The sequence below is a fragment of the Boleophthalmus pectinirostris genome, unplaced genomic scaffold, assembly GCF_026225935.1.
Source record: "Boleophthalmus pectinirostris isolate CB_2022bp ecotype Guang Dong unplaced genomic scaffold, ASM2622593v1 HiC_scaffold_10, whole genome shotgun sequence".
In the NCBI taxonomy this organism is placed as follows: domain Eukaryota; kingdom Metazoa; phylum Chordata; class Actinopteri; order Gobiiformes; family Gobiidae; genus Boleophthalmus; species Boleophthalmus pectinirostris.
Genome location: NW_026570971.1, coordinates 19646765 through 19671966, shown reverse-complemented (window position 1 = coordinate 19671966; position 25202 = coordinate 19646765). Strand labels below are relative to the sequence as shown.

General features: G+C 39.0%; 6 protein-coding genes across 8 annotated transcripts; 5 read left to right on the top strand and 1 right to left on the bottom strand.

The window, feature by feature from the left end:
* Window positions 1-3609: 3609 nt before the first annotated feature.
* Window positions 3610-5462, top strand: LOC110155220 (transmembrane protein 151B-like). Its single transcript, XM_020919284.1, has 2 exons — window positions 3610-3687; window positions 4053-5462. Exons 1-2 carry the CDS (start codon window positions 3610-3612, stop codon window positions 5460-5462), a joined length of 1488 nt encoding a protein of 495 aa, XP_020774943.1.
* A 1865-nt stretch (window positions 5463-7327) lies between these two features.
* On the top strand, window positions 7328-11363 carry utp25 (UTP25 small subunit processor component). Its single transcript, XM_055159383.1, has 12 exons — window positions 7328-7459; window positions 7656-7695; window positions 7785-7972; window positions 8051-8283; window positions 8353-8441; window positions 8530-8931; window positions 9015-9231; window positions 9312-9514; window positions 9616-9798; window positions 10248-10357; window positions 10427-10672; window positions 10810-11363. Exons 1-12 carry the CDS (start codon window positions 7359-7361, stop codon window positions 11063-11065), a joined length of 2268 nt encoding a protein of 755 aa, XP_055015358.1. The 5' UTR covers window positions 7328-7358; the 3' UTR covers window positions 11066-11363.
* A 27-nt stretch (window positions 11364-11390) lies between these two features.
* Window positions 11391-16346, top strand: LOC110155362 (b(0,+)-type amino acid transporter 1-like). Of its 2 annotated transcripts, none has more exons than XM_020919461.2 (6): window positions 11391-12236; window positions 13964-14097; window positions 14177-14306; window positions 15475-15599; window positions 15675-15762; window positions 15872-16346. In XM_020919461.2, exons 1-6 carry the CDS (start codon window positions 11391-11393, stop codon window positions 16100-16102), a joined length of 1554 nt encoding a protein of 517 aa, XP_020775120.2. In that variant the 3' UTR covers window positions 16103-16346. The 2 variants fall into 2 exon arrangements, with proteins under 2 accessions (XP_020775120.2, XP_055015368.1); XM_055159393.1 differs by having other exon boundaries at window positions 15675-15766; window positions 15872-16088.
* LOC129410670 (b(0,+)-type amino acid transporter 1-like) lies at window positions 12167-13586 on the top strand. The gene has a single exon (XM_055159405.1). The coding sequence runs from the start codon at window positions 12547-12549 to the stop codon at window positions 13315-13317; it is 771 nt and encodes a 256-aa protein (XP_055015380.1). The 5' UTR covers window positions 12167-12546; the 3' UTR covers window positions 13318-13586.
* A 2269-nt stretch (window positions 16347-18615) lies between the features above and the next one.
* LOC110155363 (b(0,+)-type amino acid transporter 1-like) lies at window positions 18616-22482 on the top strand. Its single transcript, XM_020919462.1, has 6 exons — window positions 18616-19329; window positions 20755-20888; window positions 21344-21473; window positions 21540-21664; window positions 21750-21837; window positions 22252-22482. The coding sequence occupies exons 1-6, from the start codon at window positions 18616-18618 to the stop codon at window positions 22480-22482; spliced, it is 1422 nt and encodes a 473-aa protein (XP_020775121.1).
* Window positions 21569-25003, bottom strand: adprs (ADP-ribosylserine hydrolase). Of its 2 annotated transcripts, XR_008632977.1 has the most exons (7): window positions 24682-25003; window positions 24507-24603; window positions 24167-24374; window positions 23895-24082; window positions 23734-23834; window positions 22951-23471; window positions 21569-22104 (listed from the first exon to the last, which is right to left on the bottom strand). XR_008632977.1 is itself a non-coding variant. In XM_020919747.2 (6 exons), the coding sequence occupies exons 1-6, from the start codon at window positions 24866-24868 to the stop codon at window positions 23098-23100; spliced, it is 1155 nt and encodes a 384-aa protein (XP_020775406.1). In that variant the 5' UTR covers window positions 24869-25003; the 3' UTR covers window positions 22826-23097. The 2 variants fall into 2 exon arrangements, 1 of the variants encoding a protein (XP_020775406.1); XM_020919747.2 differs by lacking the exon at window positions 21569-22104 and having other exon boundaries at window positions 22826-23471.
* Between the last annotated feature and the right edge of the window lie 199 nt (window positions 25004-25202).

Sequence of the window (25202 nt, the reverse complement as noted above, 5' to 3'; positions counted from 1 at the left end):
ATTTTAAATGACTGATTACATATATGTGTTCGTGGATCTGCTATGAGCTCTATTGTATTCTTGATTAGGTTCATGTCTAGGCCAGCTGCATCTTTGGATGTTTTTGGTTTGAATTGTTTTACTATTTTAACTATCTCATTTTCATTTGTAGGATTCATATAGAAGGAGTTTGGATTTCTACAGACTGTATTACATGGAAGAGAGTTCCTGTGCATTTCTATAGATTTTGCCAAGTTATTACCCACATTAACAAAATACTGATTGAACCCATCTACAATCTCTTTTATAGTTTCGAGTCTGGTATTATTATGTGTAAAGTGATTTGGGATATCATGTTTTTTGTCTCTTATTTCCATAATACTGTTTATCACTTTCCATGTTCCTTTTATATTTTCCCTTTGCTCTTGAAGTAATTTGTGAAAGTAGTTCTTTTTACAACTTCTCAGGATGCTTATCAATTTATTTTTATACTTTTTATATTTAATTTCAGATTTCTTTGTTCTGAGTTGGATAAATCTTTTATATAGTAAATTTTTTTTCTTGCATGCATTTTCTAGTCCTTTCGTTATCCAAGGCTTTCTAACACAGTTTTGATTTTCATTTACTTTTTGCAATGGACAGTTTTTTTCATATAGTTTGATATATTTACACAAGAAGGTTTCATAGGCATCATTGGGATCGGTCTGATTGTACACATCATTCCAGCTAAGTTTGTTTAAGTCCTCCTTAAAATTATTTAAAGACTGGGGTGTTAATCGTCTTATGAATTTGTATGATTTTGATTTGGAATCATAATTCAGTTCATTACAGTTCTGAAAAACTGCAAAAACTGGAAGGTGATCACTTATGTCACTAATCAGGAGTCCTCCAATTGTTTTAACTTCAATTTTACTGGAGAATATATTGTCTATCATTGTAGTAGTGTCAATGGTAATCCTACTTGGTTTATCTATGATTGGGATGAGCATATTACAGTACATCATGTTCATGAAGTCTGCTGTTTTTTGGGGGTTTTTTTTAAGTTTTATGTTGGTCTAGTCGCTAAATCAAATCATCACGTTAAACACTTGTGGATTTACTTTTTTCTTTTTTCTTTCTTTTTTAAATTAATTAATTAATTTTTTATTTTATTTTTTTACAAATTTTTCGATATTTCAGTACAGGGTTATCATTAGGGAAGTTTGACTCTTGCCTATCATTTGACAGTATGGCAATGGAAACCACCAATATGGTGACCACCTAAAACTGTAAAAAAGGGACACATTGTTGAATATGGTGGAAGATAGAGGAACAAACTCAGACTACAGATTACAATAACACATGATGTTTTGTTTTATTTAAGTTTAATCAATTGTGACGTACTGAAAAAGATTGGAATAGCAGTATGTGCCGGCATATTACAACTCTAGAGCCAAAACACCCCTTTTTGCAAGATTTTTTTTTAATGAAATGAAAAATGAAAAAGTTCTCTTTGGAACGAGGGACAGAACCTGAATGGCTGTGTAGAACAACAGAGAGAGGGGCATGTTTCAACCCAGTTTACCATATTCCACTAAATCATACTCTGCAGGCACACCTTTGATTCTGAATATACATGGCTGGAAAACAGACTGCTTTCCTTTTGGTTGTTCACTTTCTTTGGGCTTGGGACTGGTACTTGTGACTAAGTAGCATTAGTCTAGGGTAATGTCCTCATAACCTCTCGAGCACATTGAAAATCCTGTGCAAAGCTTCTCAGAGTCAATCAAGGTGAAAGGTGAAACTGAGTCCATAAAAGGTTATCTCAAGTGCACAGAAACATAGTCTGCAGTAACATGTCTAACTGTTAGGGACTAGATGCCTCTAAAAAATCAATAATTGAACAAGGTAATATCATTTTACTGTTTGCCTGTTTTAGCTGTTACCATGGCAGGGACTCATCTATTATTAACCATTTGGGTGTCTAGTATTTGCCCTCAGTGTATTTTGTGCTCAGGTTTGACGCGTCAGTGGACATTATTGTAGAGTATTTGCACGTTTCATAGACTTAATAGCGTTAATGCTTTGTTGAATGAGTGAAAGAAGATGTAAAACTATCCCGTGTTTCTAATGGAGAGGCCACAAATGAAATCGATGAAGGACAAGGCAGGTAAAACAGTGCGCTTTAGAGTAGCCTCTGCCAACAGCGGCCGCGTGCTCACAGAGGTGTTCAAGGATGAGACGGGCTGGGGCAGGTCAGTGTCACACTCAGTGGATTCTGACAGCACCGGCAGCCCAGACATGGAGGAGGACAGCCCACTGCCCCCCAGCGAGGCCAACAGCCACCTGAACGGACTGAGGGTGGGCAGCCCTGTGGACGAGAGCGGGGCTGAACCTGATGAGCTGCTGCTGTACGCTAGTGCCAAGAGAGAGATGTTCTTCACCAACAAGAGGATCAACATCTGCAGCAAGAATGGGACCATCCGTGGAGTGAGGAACAAAGTGAGCGCAGGCCAAGTGCTATTTAACAACCTCTCTCATGTCTACTCTGTAAGTACTGACGTAACTGAACTATTATTATGTCATAGGCTATAAGCTACAAGAAGACAGTGTGTGATGCAAATCTTATCTTTTTAAAGGGAAATTCCCGTCAGCAAAAAAGGAGACCCTGGGAAAAACAGTAGGCCAAACAAGATGAACTCTGAAATCTGGGACGCGAGGGCCAGGACAAAACACAGCCTGTTGGCCTAAGTGTTGAGTGTGTGTAAATGTGAATTTTCTTCTAACTATTTTTGTATTTTTATAGTAATTTGTACAAAATGATTGTGATGATGTTTCTTTTGAGGCTGTACGTATCTGCAAAGCCACATTTCCTCATTTGAGCCATATGAGCCATTAATGTTGAGATATTTCTATTTCAGCCTAACTGACAGCATTTTATCTAATGATCTGCTTGCACTAATTTCTTCATGAATTGTTTGTGGTGTAATAAAACCATCACACCTAACATGGTTTCTTCTTTACATTGTGCATTGTTGCAGAGTTGAATTTGACTATAAACCAGGCTCTGATAAAAGATTTTCCCCCTATTAGTCTTGGTTAGGGCATGTTAGGCTAATGTTCATAACTTCCCCTTTAAGTTTCCTTCTCATTTTGCGCTCACCGCCCCCACTTCTTTTACACCTGCCTTCCTCCTGTGCCATGCAGCATCCCTGACTCTGGCGTGTACTATGACTCCCGCCGCTTGTCTCGGTTCAGTTCCCAGCCTAACCTGCTGACGACGGAGCACCTTATCGCCTATTGAACACACGACTGGTCCCGGGGGAGAGTGGAGCCTATTTTGTAATGACGAGCTCCTTAACACAGCATCACCTCCGATCATATTACTGCGGCACTGACAGCTCGGCCGAACCAGGCGGCAGGATGCGGCTTTTGCAGTAGACCAGACACACCCCCTGTGTTTTCATCTTTAAGCGCTGGAAAACAACTGCTTTTTGGGGGGCTTTCTTCACCTATGGCATCATGCCTCCATCGGACCTAATTGAGCGCAATGACTGGAAATGATGTGATTTACGGCTGACAGATCTCTCGCGGTAGCATAGTGAAATCCCTCTTATTCCACGCCCTGTCAGTAAAGCTCTGGTTTGGACCATGTCCCCCCCAGCATCAGCAGCGACGACCACCGAAAACAGCACCACCACCGTGTTCGAAGAGGACACCAGAGAAGAGGTAGGCTACAGTGTAGTAGAAAAACCTTCATGGCGGCGTTGTTTGTCAAAATGTGTCGCAGGGCTTTGGTCTCTGCACCGTTAGGAGTAAAAAACTGATGATTGTGGTTCTTAATGTGTTCAGTGAGCGTGCCATGGAGATGATGTGAGGATCACTTTTACTGAATAATTTATAGCAGCCCCAAGTAAATGTGTTGTAGTAAAACAGCCATTAGCCTCTTTCAGACTAATAGTAGCCTATTGTAGGCACATAGGCCATTTGTGTGTGTGTGTATGAATTGCCTTTTTTTTCTCTCGATTTAGGCCTACTCTAGAGGTGTAAATGTAGTGAAATGAAAATTAATTTGTCTCTTTTTTGCTCAACAGCAAAAGCCCCTCAAACAGTCTCTGAGCAAGTCCTTGTGCAGAGAGAGTTTTTGGAAATGCTTGATTCTGTCCATCCTCATGTACGGCTGTATGGGAGCCATGGTGTGGTGTCATGTGACCAAGGTGACCCGGCTCACCTTTGACAGTGCGTTCAAAGGAAAGTCTATGATGTACCATGACAGCCCCTGCTCCGATGGCTACATCTACATCCCTCTGGCTCTCCTGGGCATGCTCTACCTGGTGTACCTGGTGGAGTGCTGGCACTGCCATGTGAAAAATGAACTTCAGCACAAAGTGGATGTGGAGGGCATCTATGAACGCATACAGAGAATGCAGCAGGCCAAACCCTGTATTTGGTGGAAGGCCATAAGCTATCACTACGTCCGACGGACTCGTCAAGTCACACGCTATCGCAATGGAGATGCATACACCAGCACCCAGGTGTACCATGAACGTGTAAACACCCACGTGGCAGAGGCTGAGTTTGACTACAATCACTGTGGTGTTAAAGATGTTTCAAAACAGCTGGTGGGCCTAGAAAAGTCTGCTCTGACAAAGATGCGTTTTACTAAGTGCTTTAGCTTTGCCAATGTAGAATCAGAGAACTCATACCTTACACAGAGAGCAAGGTTTTTTACAGACAATGAAGGGCTGGATGACTACATGGAGGCACGGGAGGGCATGCACCTCAAGAACATTGACCTGAAGGAGTATGTACTAGTGTTATCAGACCCAGAGCACCACCCCTGGTATCTGTCCCAGTATGTCTTCTGGTTTGCCTCTTTCCTCACCTTCTCATGGCCCCTCAGAGTGTTCACTGAATACCGCACTGCTTATGTGCACTATCGAGTGGAGAAGCTGTTTGGTCATGACTATGTCCCTGTGACCCCCTGTGATGAGCGGCCATACTGGCGCCGCATCCCTCGCGTTAACACTATAGATAGCACTGAGCTGGAGTGGCACATCCGGTCCAACCAGCAGCTGGTGCCAAGTTACTCTGAGGCTGGCCTCATGGACTTGGCCACGTGCCCCTCCAGCTTCAGTGGGATTCGTCAGAACTGTGAGCGCTGCCACAGAGCCATCAGCTGCTCCTCAGTGTTCTCCAGGAGCGCCCTCAGCATCTGCACTGGGGCCAGCTCCAGGATCCCCTTCAGCAGCAGTCGCTTCTCTCTGGCCCGACGCTATGGCTCCCAGCGCAGCTGCTTCTGGAGAAGCGGCAGCCTGGATGACCCGGAGAGCCCCAGTGAGAACACACGCTGCCTGTCCGAGCGCCACGCCACAGACGATGAAGAGCCGCCCGAATATGAGGACGCACTGTGTTACCCTGTGCTCATTGTACACTGCAGTGAAAACTGCCACAGCCACAGGTCCTTCCATAGAAACGGCTCCTGTGTAGAGACCTCTCTATGATTATGCACTTCACATGCAGGCACATAGACAGTGTACACAAGAGTGTGCAAATCCAAAAGTGATTATTGCAATCTGAATGTTTGAATTACCAAAGCAATAAAGACCTGTGCAGAGCGTCTTCATGGCTTCCACTGAAAAATATCAGACAAAGTGACTGTTAGTGACGTGATCCTGCCACTGCAATTACCTCATAAGTTCTATTGGGGTCACAGACATGAACACATCTCATGTTCAATGTGAATTTGCAGTAAAGTGACTATTTGAAATCAATTAAGGTAGCTAGAATCAAGACTGTTAAGGCTGGCTGTCATTAAAGCAATAGCATCAAACAATCTGATCTGATTTTCAGGCTTCTTGTGATAAAATGTAATTTTGTATTTTCCATATTCATAGTCAGAAACTGAATGAGCCTTCTCTTGGTACACACTGATTTCATGTTTTTTAAACTAGAATATTTACAAAGAATACCTCTTTCTGTTAAAACATCATCATAAGGTTGTGTTGCATTAAATTGGATGCAGAAATCTAACACCAATGTTTACAGTTTTATCAAAATATGGCCTGACTATATGTGCCATTAGACAAAAAACCCTTTCCTGTTAATTGTTGGCTATAACGTTTTTAAAACTCTGGTTTTCCTTTTGATCAGCAATTATGTTTACATTAAATATCCAATATTTGGATGTTATTGTAGAAATTGATACTATTACGTGTATACCCAAGGTTCTATGTGTTTAGCAGCAGAAATATGATGAATCTTTGCATGTGGTATAATCTGAACCAAATCTGCAATCATATCATAATGTAAAGTCATGTCTGTTGTTTGTCTATTGGTAAAAAAAATAAATAAAAAAATGTTTTGGGGGTAATCCATCCTGTGTGTGCTCAGGGCATAGAAGGCACACATCAAACTGGCACTGGCTTTTCCGATACATGGTCCAACTACAGAAATGTATGGATACACAGTATATGCAAGGGGTTTATGCACTTATTTTTACATGTTGCCATGATATATTTTTTTCTTCTACAAAGAACACAATAATCAAGTTAATTTATTAATATCATTGTGTTCATGAGTGCCACCTATTATGCACTTGGAAGTTAATAGACATTATGAATTGTAGAAAAATGTGAATGTTAATGTAGCTTATATTAGTTATGTAAAGGAATGCATATACAGTGATATGTATTTCTACTTAAAAATGACCAAGGCCCAAATGTGACAATATCCCTGATACTTTAAATAGTCATCTTAATACAACTGATTGTATACATTTCTTGATTACCTTTTAAACTGTAATTGCATTTATTTACACTGGGAAAATAAACAGTCCAATAAACTTATGTGTATTAATAATCCACTATATTTTTATTTTCTCGTATGCTGCTTGTTGGATTTTGTTCACAAATTCAATTTTAGTGCTGCTACTAGCAATTAGCTAATTTTAATAGTCAACTAGTCAGCAATTGACTTGTCAATATTTCAGATTAATTGACTAGTCAAATGATTATTTGTAGTTAACTGAACTGAATATATTTTAACCAGATAGAGGCTGAATTTTTTTAATTCGATAAATCAAGAAAAATTATGATAATCAAAATACAATTAGCGTCACAATATTCCAGTCCTATTAAATATTTGCTACTTCTGAGTTGAATTTATTATATCAGTGGAATAAATTTCATAAATACTTAAACTCTGTATTAAAACCGTGAATAAATCAAATTAAGCGTTTTACAGTCAATTATTAAAACACATCAACATACAGTAATACCTTGGGGTTTTGGCCAGTAATTGTAGTTTTCTTCCCGACCAGTAGGGAGCAGTGAAACGTTCCGATTGAGAGGATACGTCCTCGTCAAAGAAAAAAGCACGTGTTCTTCTGTAGTGTCAACATGGGGAAGAGGAGGCAAAACAAGACAATTTTCACAAATTTATCCAAAAAACAAAAGAAACATCTAAAGGAATTTGGAGAGGAGCACCCTTTTCATGACATGTAAGCACTTTTAACCTCTACCTCGCAGTCAAGGAGAGATTCTAACAATGCAAAAACTAGCACAACTGCATTGAGATTTGTTTTTAACAGTCAGTTTAGTAAGATTTTTTATTTATTATTATATTTTTTTTTTATATGCGAAATAATAGTATTACATAGTGCAACAGCTTACCTATTGAAATTCTATGTGTTTTAGAGTAAATGAAAAACCAGAAAGAACTCAAATACTAGAACTGGTGAGTACTAGTAGCATTTTGATGCCATGTGTTAGCAGCATAATCGGTTATGATGACAGGCTGAAATCAGTATTATTTTATTATTGCAGCCTGACAGCCCAGAGCAACCCACGGTGCATGATGATGAAGCTGAGGACTATGAGGAAGAGCCAGAGCAGAAGACTGCATATCAAAAACTCCTTTCCACTCTGGATCCAAATCAGGGCTCAAGTGAAGAGGAAGACAGCAGTGATGAAGATGAAGAAGAGTACGAAGAGGAGCTTGTCAGTGAAGGCATGTTAGACTTTCCAAATTTATAGCTAGCGACCATGTAATTAACCAAGTAAGTAAGTGACTTTTTCAATCTTGCAGGCAGTGACGGAGGAGATGAAAGTGAAGAAGGTGAAAAAGAAGAAGGGGATGTAGAGGTGTATCATGATGATGATTCAATTGAAGTGAAAGAGAATACTGCTGAGGAGAACAAATCACCAGATGGAGAATTCATTGACCAGGAAAATGAGTCCCTTTTTTGCCTGGAGAACAACTTTGAACATGGGGAAGAAGAGAAGAATGAAGACAATGCAGAGAGGGAGCATAAAAATGATAAAGGTAAATAAATGTATCTTAAATCCTACATTAAGTTTATGTTTTGACAGTTTCTCTGTTGTTATTTGTTAGATTTGTTTGTACAGCATTTGGACACAGAGCTCAGTGAAGAAGATATTGAAAAAATCACAACAGGCAGCAAAGTGAAGACCCAGGTTAAGGTATTTGTCCAAGACAGATGTTTCTTCCAAAATTTTGATATCAACTTGTGATTCAATCTTTATTTAAAATTATATTCACTTTCTGCAGTGGCCAAAACTGGGAAATCTTCTCAGCCATAGTACACTGGAAAGGTTTGGAGTCATTGGTACTCAAAAGGACACACCTCTTCCAGTTTTCCATAAGCTTATTGAAACATCATGGAAGGACTTGAACCAAACTTTTGATTCACCAGAAGAAGTTACTCCACTCCAGATTGAGCTGCTATCTCTCATGGGCTCCTACCGGGACATCTGCTATCCTGAAATGTGTCCGATCAAACAAGGGCCTCAGGTTCGCAGTGCCTACTGTGTACATGTGCTCAATCATGTCTTGAAAGCAAATTCCCAGGTCCTGGCTCACAGTGCTCAGCTACGAGAACAGAAAAGTCAAGCAAAAGCAGAATCTGAGCCACAGGATGAACCACGGGATCAAGGGCTAACCAGACCAAAAGTAAATAAGTATATTGATAAGGATTTTGTAAAATAAATACAATGTTGTTTTTTTTTCTTAAATCCATGTTTCACATTTTCTAGGCCTTGATTCTAGTGCCATTTCGAGATAAAGCTTTGCATGTTGTCCAAACGCTCATTGGTTTATTAGAAACTAAAAGCAAAAAAATTGTAGTGAACAATAAGAAGAGGTTCAAGGAGGAATTTGGTGAAGATCCAGAAGACAAACCTTCTAATTTAAAAAGGCCGGATGATTACCATGCAGTTTTTTCTGGCAATGTGGATGATCATTTCAGGATAGGTAAAGAGAAATGAAATACACAGGGACTCAACAGAGCAGAAACTGTATCTTGTAGTAATTCTCCCTTCTTTTGACACCAGGTGTTTCAATTATCAGAAGCAGCATGCGGCTGTATGCCCCCTTCTACTCGTCAGACATCATCATTGCGTCTCCTCTGGGCCTTCGGACTGTGCTGGGAGCTGAAGGGGAGAGTAAAAGGGACTTTGACTTTCTTTCTTCAATAGAGATTTTAGTGGTGGATCAGGCTGATGTATTTCTGATGCAAAACTGGGAACATGTTCTGGTAAGTAACATCAACCCCCCCCCCCTGTTTTCAACAATAGTTCTGTTGCCTAATTTAAACCAGCATCTCAATGTGTGTTTGTTTAATCATTATGTATGCAGCATGTGATGAAACATATGAACCTGCAGCCATTGGACTCTCATGGAGTGGACTTCTCCAGAGTGAGAATGTGGAGTCTAAATAACTGGGCCAAACACTACAGACAGACTCTGGTGTTCAGTTCGATACAGGACCCACAAATCAACAACATCCTCTCCAAGCACTGCACCAACTACAGAGGCCAGGTGGGTCACTGTAGTCTGTTTACGTCAGCTACCGATCCTGCAAGTGCCACTTTTGGTTAAACCTGCATTTGAGTTTGCCTCATAATGATAACATAGTTGATGTAATAATTATCTAAAAGAGAAAAACCCATACTTAAGTTGTTTTCCATAATCCAGGACAGAAGTTCTCAAAATGGGGATACTGACATTCTGGTGATGAACAGGCTTATCCTTGCTGTACTTTTATTTGTTTTTATTTATGTAAATTTATTTTATTAATATAGACTTGCTGCTATAGTGCTGGTTTACCTTTGGCTTAGAATAGAACTTATCTCATATGGTTAGTGTTGTTTTTATCAAAAATCTCAAATCAGAGATCAGCTTTTCAATTCTAGTCTTGTACACTTCTGCTTTTTACTTCTCAATTTGTTACTTTGAGAACTTTTGTATTTAATTGTTTTTCATTTTAGGTTGTTACTAAAAACATTCCAAAAACAGGCTCCATCTGCCAGGTGTTGGTCCAGTTGCCTCATGTATTTCAAATGTTCCATTCAGACAGCTTTATGGACCAGGATGCTCGGTAAGATAGTTACTGCAAGATTTCTATATTTCAAGATGAAGGCATTGAATTATTTTTGCTTTCTTATAGGTTCCGGTTCTTTGTGGATAAAGTACTTCCTCAGTACAAGGACTCAGTCATGTCCCATACAATGATCTACATTCCCTCTTATTTTGATTACATCCGTTTACGAAACTACATGAAAAAAGAAGAACTGAACTTTGCCAGCATTTGTGAATACTCCAGCAAGTCAGAGGTGTCCAGGGCCAGACACTTTTTTCAAAAAGGAGATAAACAGTTTATGCTCTTCACAGAACGCTTCCACTACTACAAAAGGTCAGTAGCACGAGTGGTCCTTGTAACATATGATTAACATGCAAGTTGTTAAGTTCAAAGTACAAAATGTTATTATGCTTAAAGTTAAATAATGTTATATAAACCTTGACCTTTTAATGTGGTTTGTCTTTCTCTAGGTATACAATCAAAGGGATCCAGAACTTGATATTCTATGGGCTACCGTCTTACTCACATTTCTACAGTGAGGTCTGTAACATGCTGTCCGAGGGGGGCCAAGGAGAACAGGCCAGTTGGACATGCACTGCCCTGTACTCTCGCTATGATGCCCACAAACTGGCAGCCATTACTGGAGCTCAGAGAGCAGGACAGATGCTGCATTCAAACAAGTCAGTTCATCTTTTTGTGACTGGAACAGAGGACAAAGCAACATGAGAAAGATGTAAGAGAGAGATCACTCCAGAGAACTGATGTAATTAGATAGGCCATAACCAATAATATGACTATAAAAAAAAAAAAAAACGACTAGTACATTTGCAGTTGAATAAACATTTAAAATGACAATGATAGATCATTTAAATCTCTGTCTTTTCCTTTCTATTTTTCTATGTTAAAGATGGGATATACATTCATACTATATTCATATTAATAATTTAATTCTCATCTTTAATGGCCTGTATCTTGGACTATAAACTGTCTACCTTTTTAATAACATTTTCTGTATCAACTGTGATTCTCAAATATTGTATTTTGTGTATACATGTATATTCAGCATATAATTAGCACTGCATGTGTTTTAAGACACGCCTCTTTAATTATTAACTCCCTGACTTGGCCAACACTGACTTTGGTCACACAAATACAGTGGATTCCCTCCGTGAAAGGTGTCCCTACACCAGGTGCTGACATGGATGAAAAGACACAGAAACTGAGCCTGAAGCGTGAGGTGGGGTTGATAGGAGCGATCTCCCTCATCGGCGGGACCATGATTGGTTCTGGGATCTTCATGTCTCCACAGACTGTGCTGTACACCATTGGCAGTCCTGGTGCCAGTTTGGTGGTGTGGGCATGTTGCGGAGTCTTGGTGATACTGGCGTCCTTCTGCTACGCCGAGCTAGGCACTGTCATTAAGGAGTCCGGAGGAGAGTATATCTACATCATGCGGACCTCAGGCCCCGTGATGGCCTTCGTGTTGATATTTAGCTCAGTGTTGTTTGTCAGACCGGCTGGAGTGGCTGGTATTGCTCTCAGTTTTGCTCAGTATGTTGTGGCTCCTTTCTACTTGGAGTGTCCTCCTCCGGTGGTATTGGTCAAGTGTGTGGCAGCCGCTGCCATTCTGGTACTAGCCACTGTAAACTGCCTCAATGTGCGCTTCTCCATGTCAGTCCAGGTGTTTTTTATGGTGGCCAAAGTTCTGGCTCTGGCTGTCATTATTGTAGGAGGTGTGGTCATGTTATTTAAAGGACACACTGAAAACTTTGAGGACTCTTTTGAAAATACAAATGTCGGAATCAATCCTATTGGTATTGCTTTCTACCAGGGGCTGTGGTCCTATGATGGCTGGAACAATCTCAATTACGTGACTGAGGAGCTTAAGCGCCCAGAGGTAAGAGAGAAAAGTTGAAGTAAGCATTGAGGTAATTTTGCCCAAATCACTTATATTTATTTATATACTTTTATTTTTTACAACTGGTGAAGATAAATATGTGTCTTAACAGTGAAGGCAACTTTTTTTTAAAAGCAACAATTGTGTGAAAATCGAATTATTTCACTTTATAACATCTGTATTTGTATGTTGCTTTCAAATGATGGATTGTTTCACATGTTTGAGCATGCATGAATGCCTTAAGCTCAGCCCCACCTGAGTAGGAGTCTATAAAGAGGTCATTGTGCTGGGACATTGACACTTATTGGTGATGGCCAGTGAGAAGTGCACGCTTAGCCTGCAGAGGGAGGTGGGGCTGCTGGGAGCAGTGTCCTTCATTGCTGGGACTATGATTGGTTCTGGGATTTTCATCTCTCCTCAGTATGTTCTCACTGTTATTGGCAGTCCTGCTGCCAGCCTGATCATCTGGGCATCATGTGGATGTCTGGCTATGCTGGGAGGCCTCTGCTATGCCGAGCTGGGCACGGTTATTCCAGAGTCTGGAGCAGAGTATGTTTACATGCTGCGGACTACAGGGAAAGTCACAGCCTTTCTGTTTGTGTTCAGCTTTGTGAATGTCATGAGACCGGCCAGTGCCACAGGGATCGCTCTGAGTGTGGCTGAGTATGTGGTGGCTCCTTTTTACAGTGACTGTACCCCTCCACAGCTACTGGTCAAGTGCGTAGCAGCAGGATGCATCCTAACTCTGGCTATTGTTAACTGTTTAAGTGTGCGCACTGCCACACTCATCCAGGTCCTCTGTACTGCAGTCAAAGTGCTTGCTCTCACTGGCATTGCCCTGGGAGGCTGTGTGATGCTTTTCCAAGGAGAAACTGGGAGTATCAACTCTTTTGAAGGAACAAATGTTGGTGTGAATTCCATTGGCATAGCCTTTTATCAAGGGCTATGGTCCTATGATGGCTGGAACACTCTGAACTTTTTAACTGAGGAGCTGAAACATCCAGAAGTAAGGTGTTTTGGCTACATTTTAAAGAACCAAATGTGGCGGATTAAAAATCTTGCTTTGTGTTCTGCTAAATAGGTCGTTTGGTCATTTGTCATCCATAATACACAAATATTTGAAAAATGGTTCAACTGAAACTTTGTAAATTTGCTTAAAATATAATGTAGCTTTAACTGATGTGTTATCTTTTCTAAGTGTGATAAGGGTTTATGATGTTATGTGTCTGTAATTGGTAGTGGGTAAAACCTGTTATAACCCATTGCGATGACCCTTGCATAGGTGGAGAATTGTTATGACCATGGCTTTAATCATAAATGTTCAAACTGTGGTGAAGTCAGAGTTAAACATTTACATTTCTCCAAAATGTTTTTTTTCATGTTATGTATTAACTTTCTAACTAAAAATGTTCACATGGCCATGGCCTTTTCTAGCTTAGTAAACCAAAAAAATAAAAAATCTCTATATATCTATATATGTATGTATGTATGTATATGTGTATGTATGTATGTATGTATGTATATGTGTGTATGTATGTATGTATGTATGTATGTATATGTATGTATGTATGTATATGTGTATATGTATGTATGTATATGTGTATATGTATGTATATGTGTATATATGTATATGTATATATGTGTATGCATATATATAATGTATTTATTTATTTTTGAATGAATTATTTATTTATTTTTTAATTCTTACCACTGATACTGTATCCCAGGTGAACCTCCCCAGGGCTGTTATCATTGCCATTTCCTTGGTCACTGGATTGTACCTGCTTGTCAATGTCAGCTACCTCACTGTGATGACCCCCAAGGAGCTCATGATGTCAAATGCAGTAGCAGTTACATGGGGGTAAGACAGTTTCTCCCTGTTTTTTTTGTTTGTTTTCGTTTTCAATTGGAAAATGTTTAGGATGAAATTTTTTTTGCAGGAACAAGGTGTTGGGAAGCTGGGGCTGGATTATGTCAGTGGCTGCTGCGCTGTCTGCATTTGGATCTCTTAATGGGACATTCTTCAGTGGAGGCAGAGTCTGCTTTGTTGCGGCTAGAGAAGGACACATGGTAAGCATTGGTTTTTAAATATATTTCCTTTTCCTTTCACCAAAAATATCATCATTAAATCCTTATTTCTGTTACATTGGTCCTGATCACTGCTTCATTCTGTGGTTGCCTGTTGGTACAAGTAGTAATAAAAAAATTTAGTTTTATTTTTTTTTGCATATCCTTATCTGGATGTTAATCAACTTGAACCACTGCATATTATTTCTTTCTGGCATGGCTTCAGGTTAGGTATAGGACACTATTTTGTGCCGTAAGATCTCGTGAGACTAAATTAGCCTAAAATAGTACACAGATGAGAAAATTGAGAGATTTTATTCCATGTGTTTACGTTTCGATTGGATAAAAAGGGTAAAACATCAGATAAATTACATCTCTTATAGTTCCAAGTAGCAGTACTAGAATGCCAACAAAAATATTAAATGAAATAAATTTAACATTTTGAGGCCAAAATTAGAAATGTATATAATTGGGAATTGCACAATTTATATATTAGGAATTATGTTAAAATCTCATCTTGCCTCGTTCTCGTGGACAGAATCTCATACCTCGTCTCATCTTGTGGAAATTGTGTCTTGTCTGTGGTGGAGATACTATATATTTTATGCTACACTGTGAATACCCAGGCTGCAGGACACAGAGCAGGGACACTTTTATCTTAAGGGCTTTTGTTTAAAGTGCCCTGACATAGGCTCTGACTGCTCGTGTATAGTGACAGATACAGGACTACATTCATACCATATTCCATACAACTGTACAACAACTATACCCTTAGGTCATAGATAGCCCTATGTCCATGTCCTGTCAATCATCATATCATCATTGCACAGTTTTACTTATGATCTTACGACTTACGATTTTTATTTTTCTAATTTATTTTATACTTGTACATTTATATAATTATACCTTATTTGACACCAGTCTTGCTATTTTTTGCTACTTATTTAGAATTGATTATTACCATTTCCAGTTTTTACTTTTTATACTTACTTTGTTATTATAATATAATGTTATGTGTGAGCTACTGCAAGTAATTTCCCTTGTGGATCAATAAAGTTTGTTTAAGTCTAAATCCTGTTATGCTGCATTAGGCTATCTATTCTTTTAAATGCTCTGTGTTCTTTATTCATCCTTGGGATTAATACATTTATTTTCATTGATCATATTTCAGCCGGATATTCTGGCCATGGCTCATGTGCATAGACTGACTCCATCTCCAGCCCTGATTTTCACCACGTTTGTCTCTTTGCTCGTTCTCATCCCTGGAGATTTTCAGAGCATTGTTAACTATTTCAGGTAGGACATGCTCAAGTATTTATTTAATTTCCTACAATTTCTTTGGAACCTAACATTTCTTTCATTGTCTCACAGTTTTACAGCTTGGTTTTTCTACGGGATTACACTATCTGGACTCATATATCTCAAGATCAAAAGACCTGATCTGCCCAGGCCTTACAGTGTTAGTGATATTGTTCATTGTTATACAACTGTTGTAAAAGAAAAAAGAGAAATTACATAACTGTGTATCACTTATACTACTTATACTTACTTAGATTATTTGTTCACAGGTTCCCATCATACTCCCAGTAATAGTCATCATTGCTGCAGTCTTCCTTGTATTAGCTCCTGTTATTGACAGTCCTCAGATTGAATACCTCTATGTGGCTTTGTTCATCGTGAGTGGAGTTATCGTCTACATCCCGTTCATTCATTACAAAGTATGTCCTGGCCTGCTGACAAAACTCACTGTGTTCCTGCAGTTGTTCCTAGAAGTAGCACCAGCAGATAAAAACATATGATTTGTTGTATAGAAATGATGACAGTAATTAAACCAGTCATTTTGGTTTACTATGAGCTAGTTTCATTTTCTCTGCACTATTATGTAATTTAGTCCAGATTTAGGTTTTCTATTTATTTTATTTTTCCAATGTTTTACCTCATTTTATATTTAGTTTTTTATAGTCTAATATACTGAAGCATTATCAGTGCTGCATGTAAGTTTAGTACAGTAATGTGATATGCTGTTTGACATTTTCACTGTTTGTCTCCACAACTTTAAAATAATTATGTAGTAAATAAAAAGTAATTTATGGTTAATTGTCATAATATGTAAACAGCAAATGATGAATGATGTTTTTTCTGATCCAGGCCAAATTACTTGACTAATTTTAGGTACGCTACATCAAGATCATTGTACACACCTGCAAACCTAGCTATGTGTTCTTTGTTTCACATTGCAAACAGGATATATTTTGTGTTATAACCCTAGTAAATACTACATACACTACAGTATATTACAGAAACTGAGTTTAGTCAAACAAGCCAGTGTACAAGCTATTTATGTTTTTGTGACTCTATAAACCTGAGATGCCCTTGACATGTATAAGCTTTAAAACGAATACTGAAGGTTAATCTCTTGTGTGATAACAATACTACCCTTATGGTGAATGATTTAGGAATGATGAGGAGGTTACACCAAAAGATTAGATTGTGGTAACCCAGTGTAAGTATCTGGGCACAAACAGTGTCTGGTCTAAACTGGGATCCCAACTGTGAGGCAGTGTGTGAGAAGGGACTCCAGTGCCTGCACTAAATCTGGAAATGTGCTGCTTTTTAATTTGGACAATGATTCTAATATTTTTATTTTCTGCTTTTATCAATTTTAGCCTTCTGTTTGTTGTCTTGGTTTGGAAGTGTCAGTCAAGAACAAAAATGCACCTTCTTCTCAGATTGTGAAATGGACACAGTGTGATGTTGAGTCTACCAGTCAGTTGCAGCCTGCAAAGACTAATCTCTATAGTATTAGAACCAGAGCCACTAACCTCCATCGGGCCAAGGCCTGGACCAAAATGCAGGACTAAAAGATACACTCAGCCGCAATATCCTTTTACATGAGATCATCTGAGAGCACATGGTGGGTGTATTTCTTAATGCAGATTTGATATAATTTTATTTCAGCAACAGAAAAAAAGCCATACAATTAAATACAAGAGAAAATACGTGAAATAATAATAATAATAATAATAATGAGAGAGAGAAACAAAAAGGAAGTTACTGCTGTAACTAATCCATGGGTTTCTGGAAGGTTACCCACTGAATGGAAGAAAAGTCCTCAAAATGTTGCTTACAAACGGAAACTGAAACCCTCTAGTGTAGTAAGTGTACAGGTAACTACTCCCTCTGGTGGCCGTCTGACAGAAATACTTGTGTGATGTGTGAAAAGCCTGAGAACCACTACTATAGTCTGCATGTCTCACACTTAAACTAGCCACCCATTTTAACTGCTCTATGAAGAGTAGTTTGGTATAGGCCTACTGAGTTTATTTTGAAATTGCTCAAACTATTTAAAAAATGTCATTGTAATAGCATCCTTCATTTGGGGCTCATTTCCCCATAAGGGTGGATACATTTGCCCATCTAAGACTCCATGGGCCTTATGCCAGATAACCATTATTCAGAAACAAGAGGACTCATAGTTAAGGGAGGTAAGGGTACATTCTGAAGCAAATAAAAAAAACTGTTGGTAAAAGGCTAATTTTTAGGCTATTATTAATTCAACCAATGGTAGAAACGGGCAGATTTGACCAGATGATTGACTTGTTACTGATTGGAAAATGGGCCCATAATTGACTGAGATTAAATTGTCTAATGATTAATGCTGTTTAAAAACCCAGAGAGGGCCATGACTCACGCTGGACATATTGATAGAGATGATTTGGAAACAGAAAACAAACTGATAATATAATCAATAAACCTTGAATGGATTGTTTGAGATTAGGTAAGAAACAGAATGACTGTGGTGTGATGCCTCTTTATCACCTCAAACCACATTTACCGAAAGGTACGGATAAAGACAACTAAGTGTTGTTTAAAATGTATTCTGCATTCTGTAACTCAAGTAGATTTACATTTTACATCACTCTTCTCATTGTCTTTCTTTTCAACTAAACTGAAAGTGACATAAACATTAATTAATGAATTCACAATTGTCTGCAAATTATTCATTTAATTTTGTATTTTGTAGCACTGCACACAATGAGTAAGGACAATAAAGTTTAAATGTTTAATTTAAATCAGTTGCAAATCCTGTACTGTGATCTGCATCATTGTTAATACAAAATATACAAAATATAATATAGCTCGTTCGATGTATCCATAGCCATAAAATAGGTCGTTATCAGTGACTGCAATATTCAGTCACGATGAAGTGTAATGATTGATATTTCAATTTATTAATGAATAACTTTCATTTGATTTTGACACCTGCTGCTGTGCGATACACATTGCCATTTAACAAGTCATTAAGACAGCCATGGAGAACCAACCTGAGGGCCTCAAAATAAAGCGTGAGATAGGGTTGATTGGTGCAATATCACTTGTTTCGGGGACTATGATTGGATCTGGTATTTTCATGTCTCCACAGTTTGTATTGAGCTATGTGGGAAGCCCTGGAGCCTGTCTGTTGGTATGGGCCCTGTCTGGAGTTGTGGCCATGTTTGCAGCCCTTTGCTATACAGAACTCGGGACAATCTTCACTGAATCCGGAGGGGAATATATTTACATCCTACGTACCTATGGCTCGTTTCCTGCGTTTTTTGCAGCAATACATTTGATTGTGCTTTCAAAACCATTTGGGCTTGCTGCAATATCCATCAGTATTTCAGAGTATGCCCTGACACCGTTTTTCCCAGGCTGTGCTCCTCCTTGGATGGTGGTCAAATGTGCGGCTGCTGGGGCCATTCTGCTGGTTGCCACAGTGAACTGTCTAAATGTCCGCCTTGCCATCAGAGTTCAAGTGGTCTTCCTATTAGCTAAAGTGCTGTCTTTGAGTATAATTGTGATTGGAGGAATAGTGGCAGTAGCACAGGACAGCAGGATCTTTATGGATAATTTAAGAGTTGAAAATTCCTTTGTTGGTACTGAGACTTCTGTGAGCACTTTTGGAATGGCCTTTTACCAAGGGCTCTGGGCTTTTGCTGGATGGTACAACCTTAATTTTGTCACTGAGGAGTTGAAAAGACCAGAGGTAAGATATAAAGAGTCATATGCAGCTCTGTTTCCCTTCTTTTACCTTTAGCTATCAAGTAAAAGGTCTGCCTTTTATTTTACTTACTGATGGTCCACAGTCCTGATTTAGACCTGGTTTAGTTTTTAATCATGGTTCTTCTAATTTAGGTTGTTGGAAGAATTGGCACTTTGGATCTAGACTAAGTCAGGTCCTAGCTTAGTCTAGGTTTCACCCTTGTTCTGTACTCATTCCCAGTCAACATACTAGACTGAAATAAAAACTGGTTGGCGCTCTATTCAGATGTGTTTATCTGAACTCTGGACCCAAAAGGTTGAATCTACAGGATTTATATGAAGAAGTGTAAAAATGCACTACAGGGTGAGTTTGACTAATCCTAAAGTTGTTCATCTACGTATAGATTAGAGGTCTGTGCAGGACTGAATTTTCAGTCACCCACATCTGTGATATTTTGTCCCGCTCCCGCCAGCAAATCCCGCAAGATAGGGATGTTCTCTTTCTTAAGCTCTACCAAACATGGAGAAGCAGAAAGGAATTGTCTAAAATGTGCATGAGATTAAACCACATGAGCAACTTTTTTTTAAAAATGGTTTCATTAAGGCCAAATAAAATATCCAGCACAAATTATGGATGATAGACATACATTCATCATTTGTATATTTTACATTACACTCATATTTAGTTGCAGTTGTATCATCCCACCCGGCCGCACCCGCAATGAGCTTTCAAAATGTGTCCCACGCAGCACTGTTTTGCGTCGGCTCTCGCCGGTGCAGGGCTCTAGTGCAGATTAAGCCACGCTTCACTGTTGCTCAGTTAGCTTTTATTCTTTTTCTTATGATGCTAACGTTCACCTTGAAAAACTAAAAGGATAATATAAATTTATCAGAAATATATAAACACTAAAAACTATATGCAATAAAACAAAAACACAAATGAACAAACCGTGTGAGCCTTCTGACCATTAACGTTTAGGAGTTATCAGTGTGTATATTTCCTGTGCATTTCTCCGACCTTCTCTGTCCTGTCCTATGTCCTTTCCTATGTCCTTTCCATGCTGTCCATGCTTTTTTTCTCCTATTTTTCTGAACCACATGCACAGGGCGCGTTTACATGCAATGTCCAACTCCACCATTGGGGGTCAGATGCGAGCATCAAAATAAAACGTTCACAACATGGTAATAATAATAACAATATCTGTTGCGACAGCTACAGACATTAAACTGGGACCAATTGGGCCAATATTTATTTCAGTAAATATTGTCTTTGTGTGCCCATTTGCCATTGTCAGGTTGTCCAGGCAACAAATTATTTTATATCCCAGATGATTGCTTTTTTTTTTGTTATTAATTTTAGGGTTATCGGCCACAGCAGCAAGACATCCCTGGATATCAGTATTGACTAATTGTACATTGTTAATTTCAGGTCAATCTCCCCAGAGCCATTGTTATCGGAGTTTCCTTGGTGACTGTATTATATCTGCTGGTAAATTTGAGCTTTCTCTCAGTAATGACCCCCAGTGAGCTTATCTCGTCCAATGCGGTGGCAGTTACATGGGGGTAAGAAATGTTTTAAATTTCCATTCACACACAGTGTAGGGTTGCACGATTTGGTGAAAAAATATCATTGTGATTTTGCATTTACATTTCTGGTATGTTTAAAAGCTAGGTTTCTGTTCAAATTGCATATTGTAAACAATTAATAATAATACCTTCCATTTATATAGCACTTCTCAAGACACCCAAAGCGCTTCACAATAATCACAATAATTCCTGGAGCATCAACATTTAAGAGGAGACTGAAATATGAACTATTAACCTAATAGGAGAATCCCATTAAAACAGATTTGTAGTGGTCTAAACTACAAGATTTCAATTTAAAAAAAAAAAAAGGTCATTTGATAATTGCAACAACTCTAATTGCGATTTTGCTTTGATAGGGATTTATTGTGCAGCCCTAATACACTATTATGTTGTATTTTATTGTTATAATTACATGTTGACCTTAATTCTAGAAACAAGGTGCTGGGGAGCTGGGGGTGGATCATGGCCGTGGCTGCTGCCTTGTCTTCATTTGGATCTTTGAATGGGTCATTATTCGTAACTGGCAGAATTATCTTTGTGGCTGCCAGAGAAGGACATTTGGTAAGAAACTTTGTGGTATTGAAACAAAACTTCATTTCAAATTTGACCCAGGTCCTATTCTTCTAGCCTGATATCCTGTCCATGGCCCATGTGCATAGACTTACCCCTTCTCCATCCCTCATCTTCACTGCCGCCATTGCCTTGGTGGTTCTCATGTCTGGGGATTTTGAAACTATTGTGAACTATGCAAGGTGAGCTTTAAAGTATTATCTATCATTATATTATCTTATGTATTTACAGTGTTTAAAAAAAATCTCAAATTTTCTCTTTTTCAAGCTTCGCGGCCTGGTTCTTTATTGGCATAACAGTGTCAGGAGTAATCTATCTCAGAATTAAGAAACCAGATCTTCCCAGACCATATAAAGTTAGTATATAAAGGTGCACTATGAAATTTTTCTTTTAAGGGATCTGCCACCTGCTTGTATCCATGAAAATGTTATTGCTTTGCCTGAAATGTTCCACAGTATGGCATAAAGCTAATCTATTCAATATGTTCCATTGCTAAATAAATACCTTGAAAAACATGCATTCTCACTGTGAGCAGGGTGTCCTCTTCACAGATCTGAACAGTAGCTTGCCTTTGAAGAGCCATTTGCTTCTCTCCATAGACAGATGGAAGTTCATTGTCATACTGTGGAGTATTCAAAGCAAATCTTTAGTATCTTTAAGTAGACAAGCCGGTGGTGTACCCTCAACCAGAAAAACACAGTGCACCTTTAAACACAGATTATTTGACAAAATGAGCACTGTCTAATACTGTCTGTTTCCTTTGGCGCAGGTTTTCATCTTACTGCCTGTAGTGGCCATAGCCGCATCCATCTTTTTTGTGCTGGCTCCTATTTTGGACAATCCACGACTAGAATATCTCTATGTGGCTTTAGCACTCTTAAGTGGAATCATCATCTACATCCCATTTATTCATTACAAACTTTGGCCTGGTCTGTTGACTAAACTCACTATGTTTCTGCAGCTGTTTCTGGAAGTGGCACCTGCACAAAAAAATGTCTAATTTCTTGCACTTGGAGCAACATTTCTGTTTAACTGTGCATATAACTGAAAGGTTTTCATTTCGCACTCTTCTCTCCAATTTATGTCTCTCTTTTTTAATTTTAATCTTCATGATTATTTATGTTTGGTTTGTTTTTATTATGATTTGAATGTATTTCTTATTCTGTAAAGCACTTTGAATTACTTTGTGTACAAATTGTGCTATACAAATAAACTTGCCTTTCCATTTACATTATATTTACAAATTTTGACCATTAGATTTGAATCAGTACTAATAAATTAACTTCTTGCATTTCATTTATGAGTCCTAATTGGTTCTTTCAGTAAATGAATTTGAGAATATATTCAAATACATTTTTATTGTATTAAATAAATCATATTCACAAAGAGGTTCCCACATGACACTGCCACATTCACTGTACAATTTGGTACATGACAAAAATACTCATTGTAAGAGGTGTTTGCATACCTTTGTACATTACGCTCACAGTCATACTACTCGTCTTGTCCAGTTGATTGCCAATATCAATTAAGATTTTGTAAGTAGTATCTTCAATGTCTGCTAAGGCCAATCAAACCTAGATGTTCTCAGTATATGTCCGTTATTTTCCCACATTTATTCACTTCCTGTCTTGCTCGCTGTACCATTTTTGGATCCATCTTCAGCACTCTTCTCCCCTGTGCTGCTCGCATTGTCCAGTGACATCTGGTGATACAAGGTGTGTAGTCTTTCTGCGTCTCTGTCTGCATCCTCTGCTCCCTCACAGCATTTGATCCATGAGGGTGGGATAGACTCGATGCCATAGTGAGCTCCAGCGATAGCACCTGCCATGCAAGCAATAGTGTCCGTATCCCCTCCTAGTGCAAGGCTGTAGGCAATTGTCCTCTCCAGGCCTCCGTAGTTCTGTGGTAAGCATTCCAGGGGTTTAAGACAGTGAAGGACACAGAAGATGGCAGTGGGGACAGAGTGGAGTGCTGCAATGCCATTACCTGAAAGAAAAATAGAGAACACAGTTTACATTTAAAAGTGGTGTTCATGTTTTTTTTTGTATGTGTGTTTTTGTAATGGTAATGACAAAGGTTTGAGTGAGTTTCAGATGTCAGTTTAATATCTTTGTAAATTTATAAATATCCAAATAGGAAATTAGTTGACTACTACCAGATTGTTCTATAAATGTTTACTCACATATTAATAACACTCTCATATAGTGTAAAATAAACCTAAATGCAATGTATTGTCAATACCACGTACCCAGTTCTGAAATGACTTCCTCGATGCTGACATTGCTCCTTTCCATCAGCTCCTTTACTCTATGAAGTCTTTCACAAAATGGCTTCTCGGCTTCCTTCAAACTGAACAAACAAAGTAAAAATCTGCTAGTTTCAACACAGAACTTCAAAACTTTTACTCACATTCTGGCATCCTTGCGTGTCACATCAGTATCCTCCACTTCTTCCATCTCTGTGATCAGACTATTAATGAACTGTTGAGGTGCCTCTAACGCTCCTTGCAGAGAGAAGTGGACAGCAAGTGCTTGCAGGATTGCACCATTGTAACCCAAAGAGCAAGAGTGCGTCAGCATGGCACCCAACCGGGCACACTAGATACAGAGACAGATAAACTGAGGATCAAAAACAAAAGCAACAAAATATGCCAAATCTTCAGAAATATTGCCTTCACTTACCCTTTTTATATCAGTCGCATTGGGAAAAGCCAGTGCAAAGGGTGCAGCTCTCATTGCACCCCCATTTCCAAAAGAGCCCCGGCCGTTGAACTGGTCCCTCGCTGGCTGGAACACATCACTGAGCCGTGGGCAGGACAGCTTCTTTAACACCTGAATGACCCCAGAACCATATCCACGACCTGGGGAGGCACTGTACTCCTTGGCAAACCTAGAGGATAATAGTTAATGCAATTGAGAAGATTACTGGACAAATCTAGGAGAACAATTTGGAGGGCTATATCAACAAAGCTGTGTGAAATGGGATGACAGACTGTGCGGGTGGTACTGTTAGATTATGTACCTGCGTGCCATATCCTGTTCATCAAACCCAGTTCTCGTCAGAAGAGACTGAACCACACAGCGCGCCATGGCCGTGTCGTCACTGTATTCAAGGACTCCTTCAGTCGTAACAAAAACATTAATATTACAATGCCCGCAATGTGGGAGAATAGCTGTTTATCGACTTATTTATATACCATTCCCTCTCGTCTCGTCATCCAGTCCGCTCAGGTGCGCCAATACGCTTTCCATGGGCACCTCCTCTGCGCCCTCGAACTCCCCGCCGATACAGTCCCCCAAGACCCCGGCCACCAGTGCGCCTCTGAACCGGGACAAAGACGCCGGGCCGCCCGCTGCCATCACTCTAGCTGCGGTAACAGCCATTCATAGGAGTCCAGAGCATACACCGACAATTACTCTTCTAGCTAAAACAGCACGAAAACGACAAAGTCGAGGTTCTGTTGCTTGTTGTAGCACAGGTTTGACACCGCTCCAGACCACAACACCGCAACTCCAGTTCCTTACGCCTACGAATGAATACCGTAAATCTAGAATAAAAATTACATAATTATTACATTTTAGTTGTCGTGTAATTTATTTGCATAATCTCCGTAGATCTTATTACATATATCTAAATACATAGCCTTCGGTAAAATTTGCGCGTAAAACATTCTTAAAAACCTGCATTAAAATCTTAACATTTTCACATTTTTGTTTT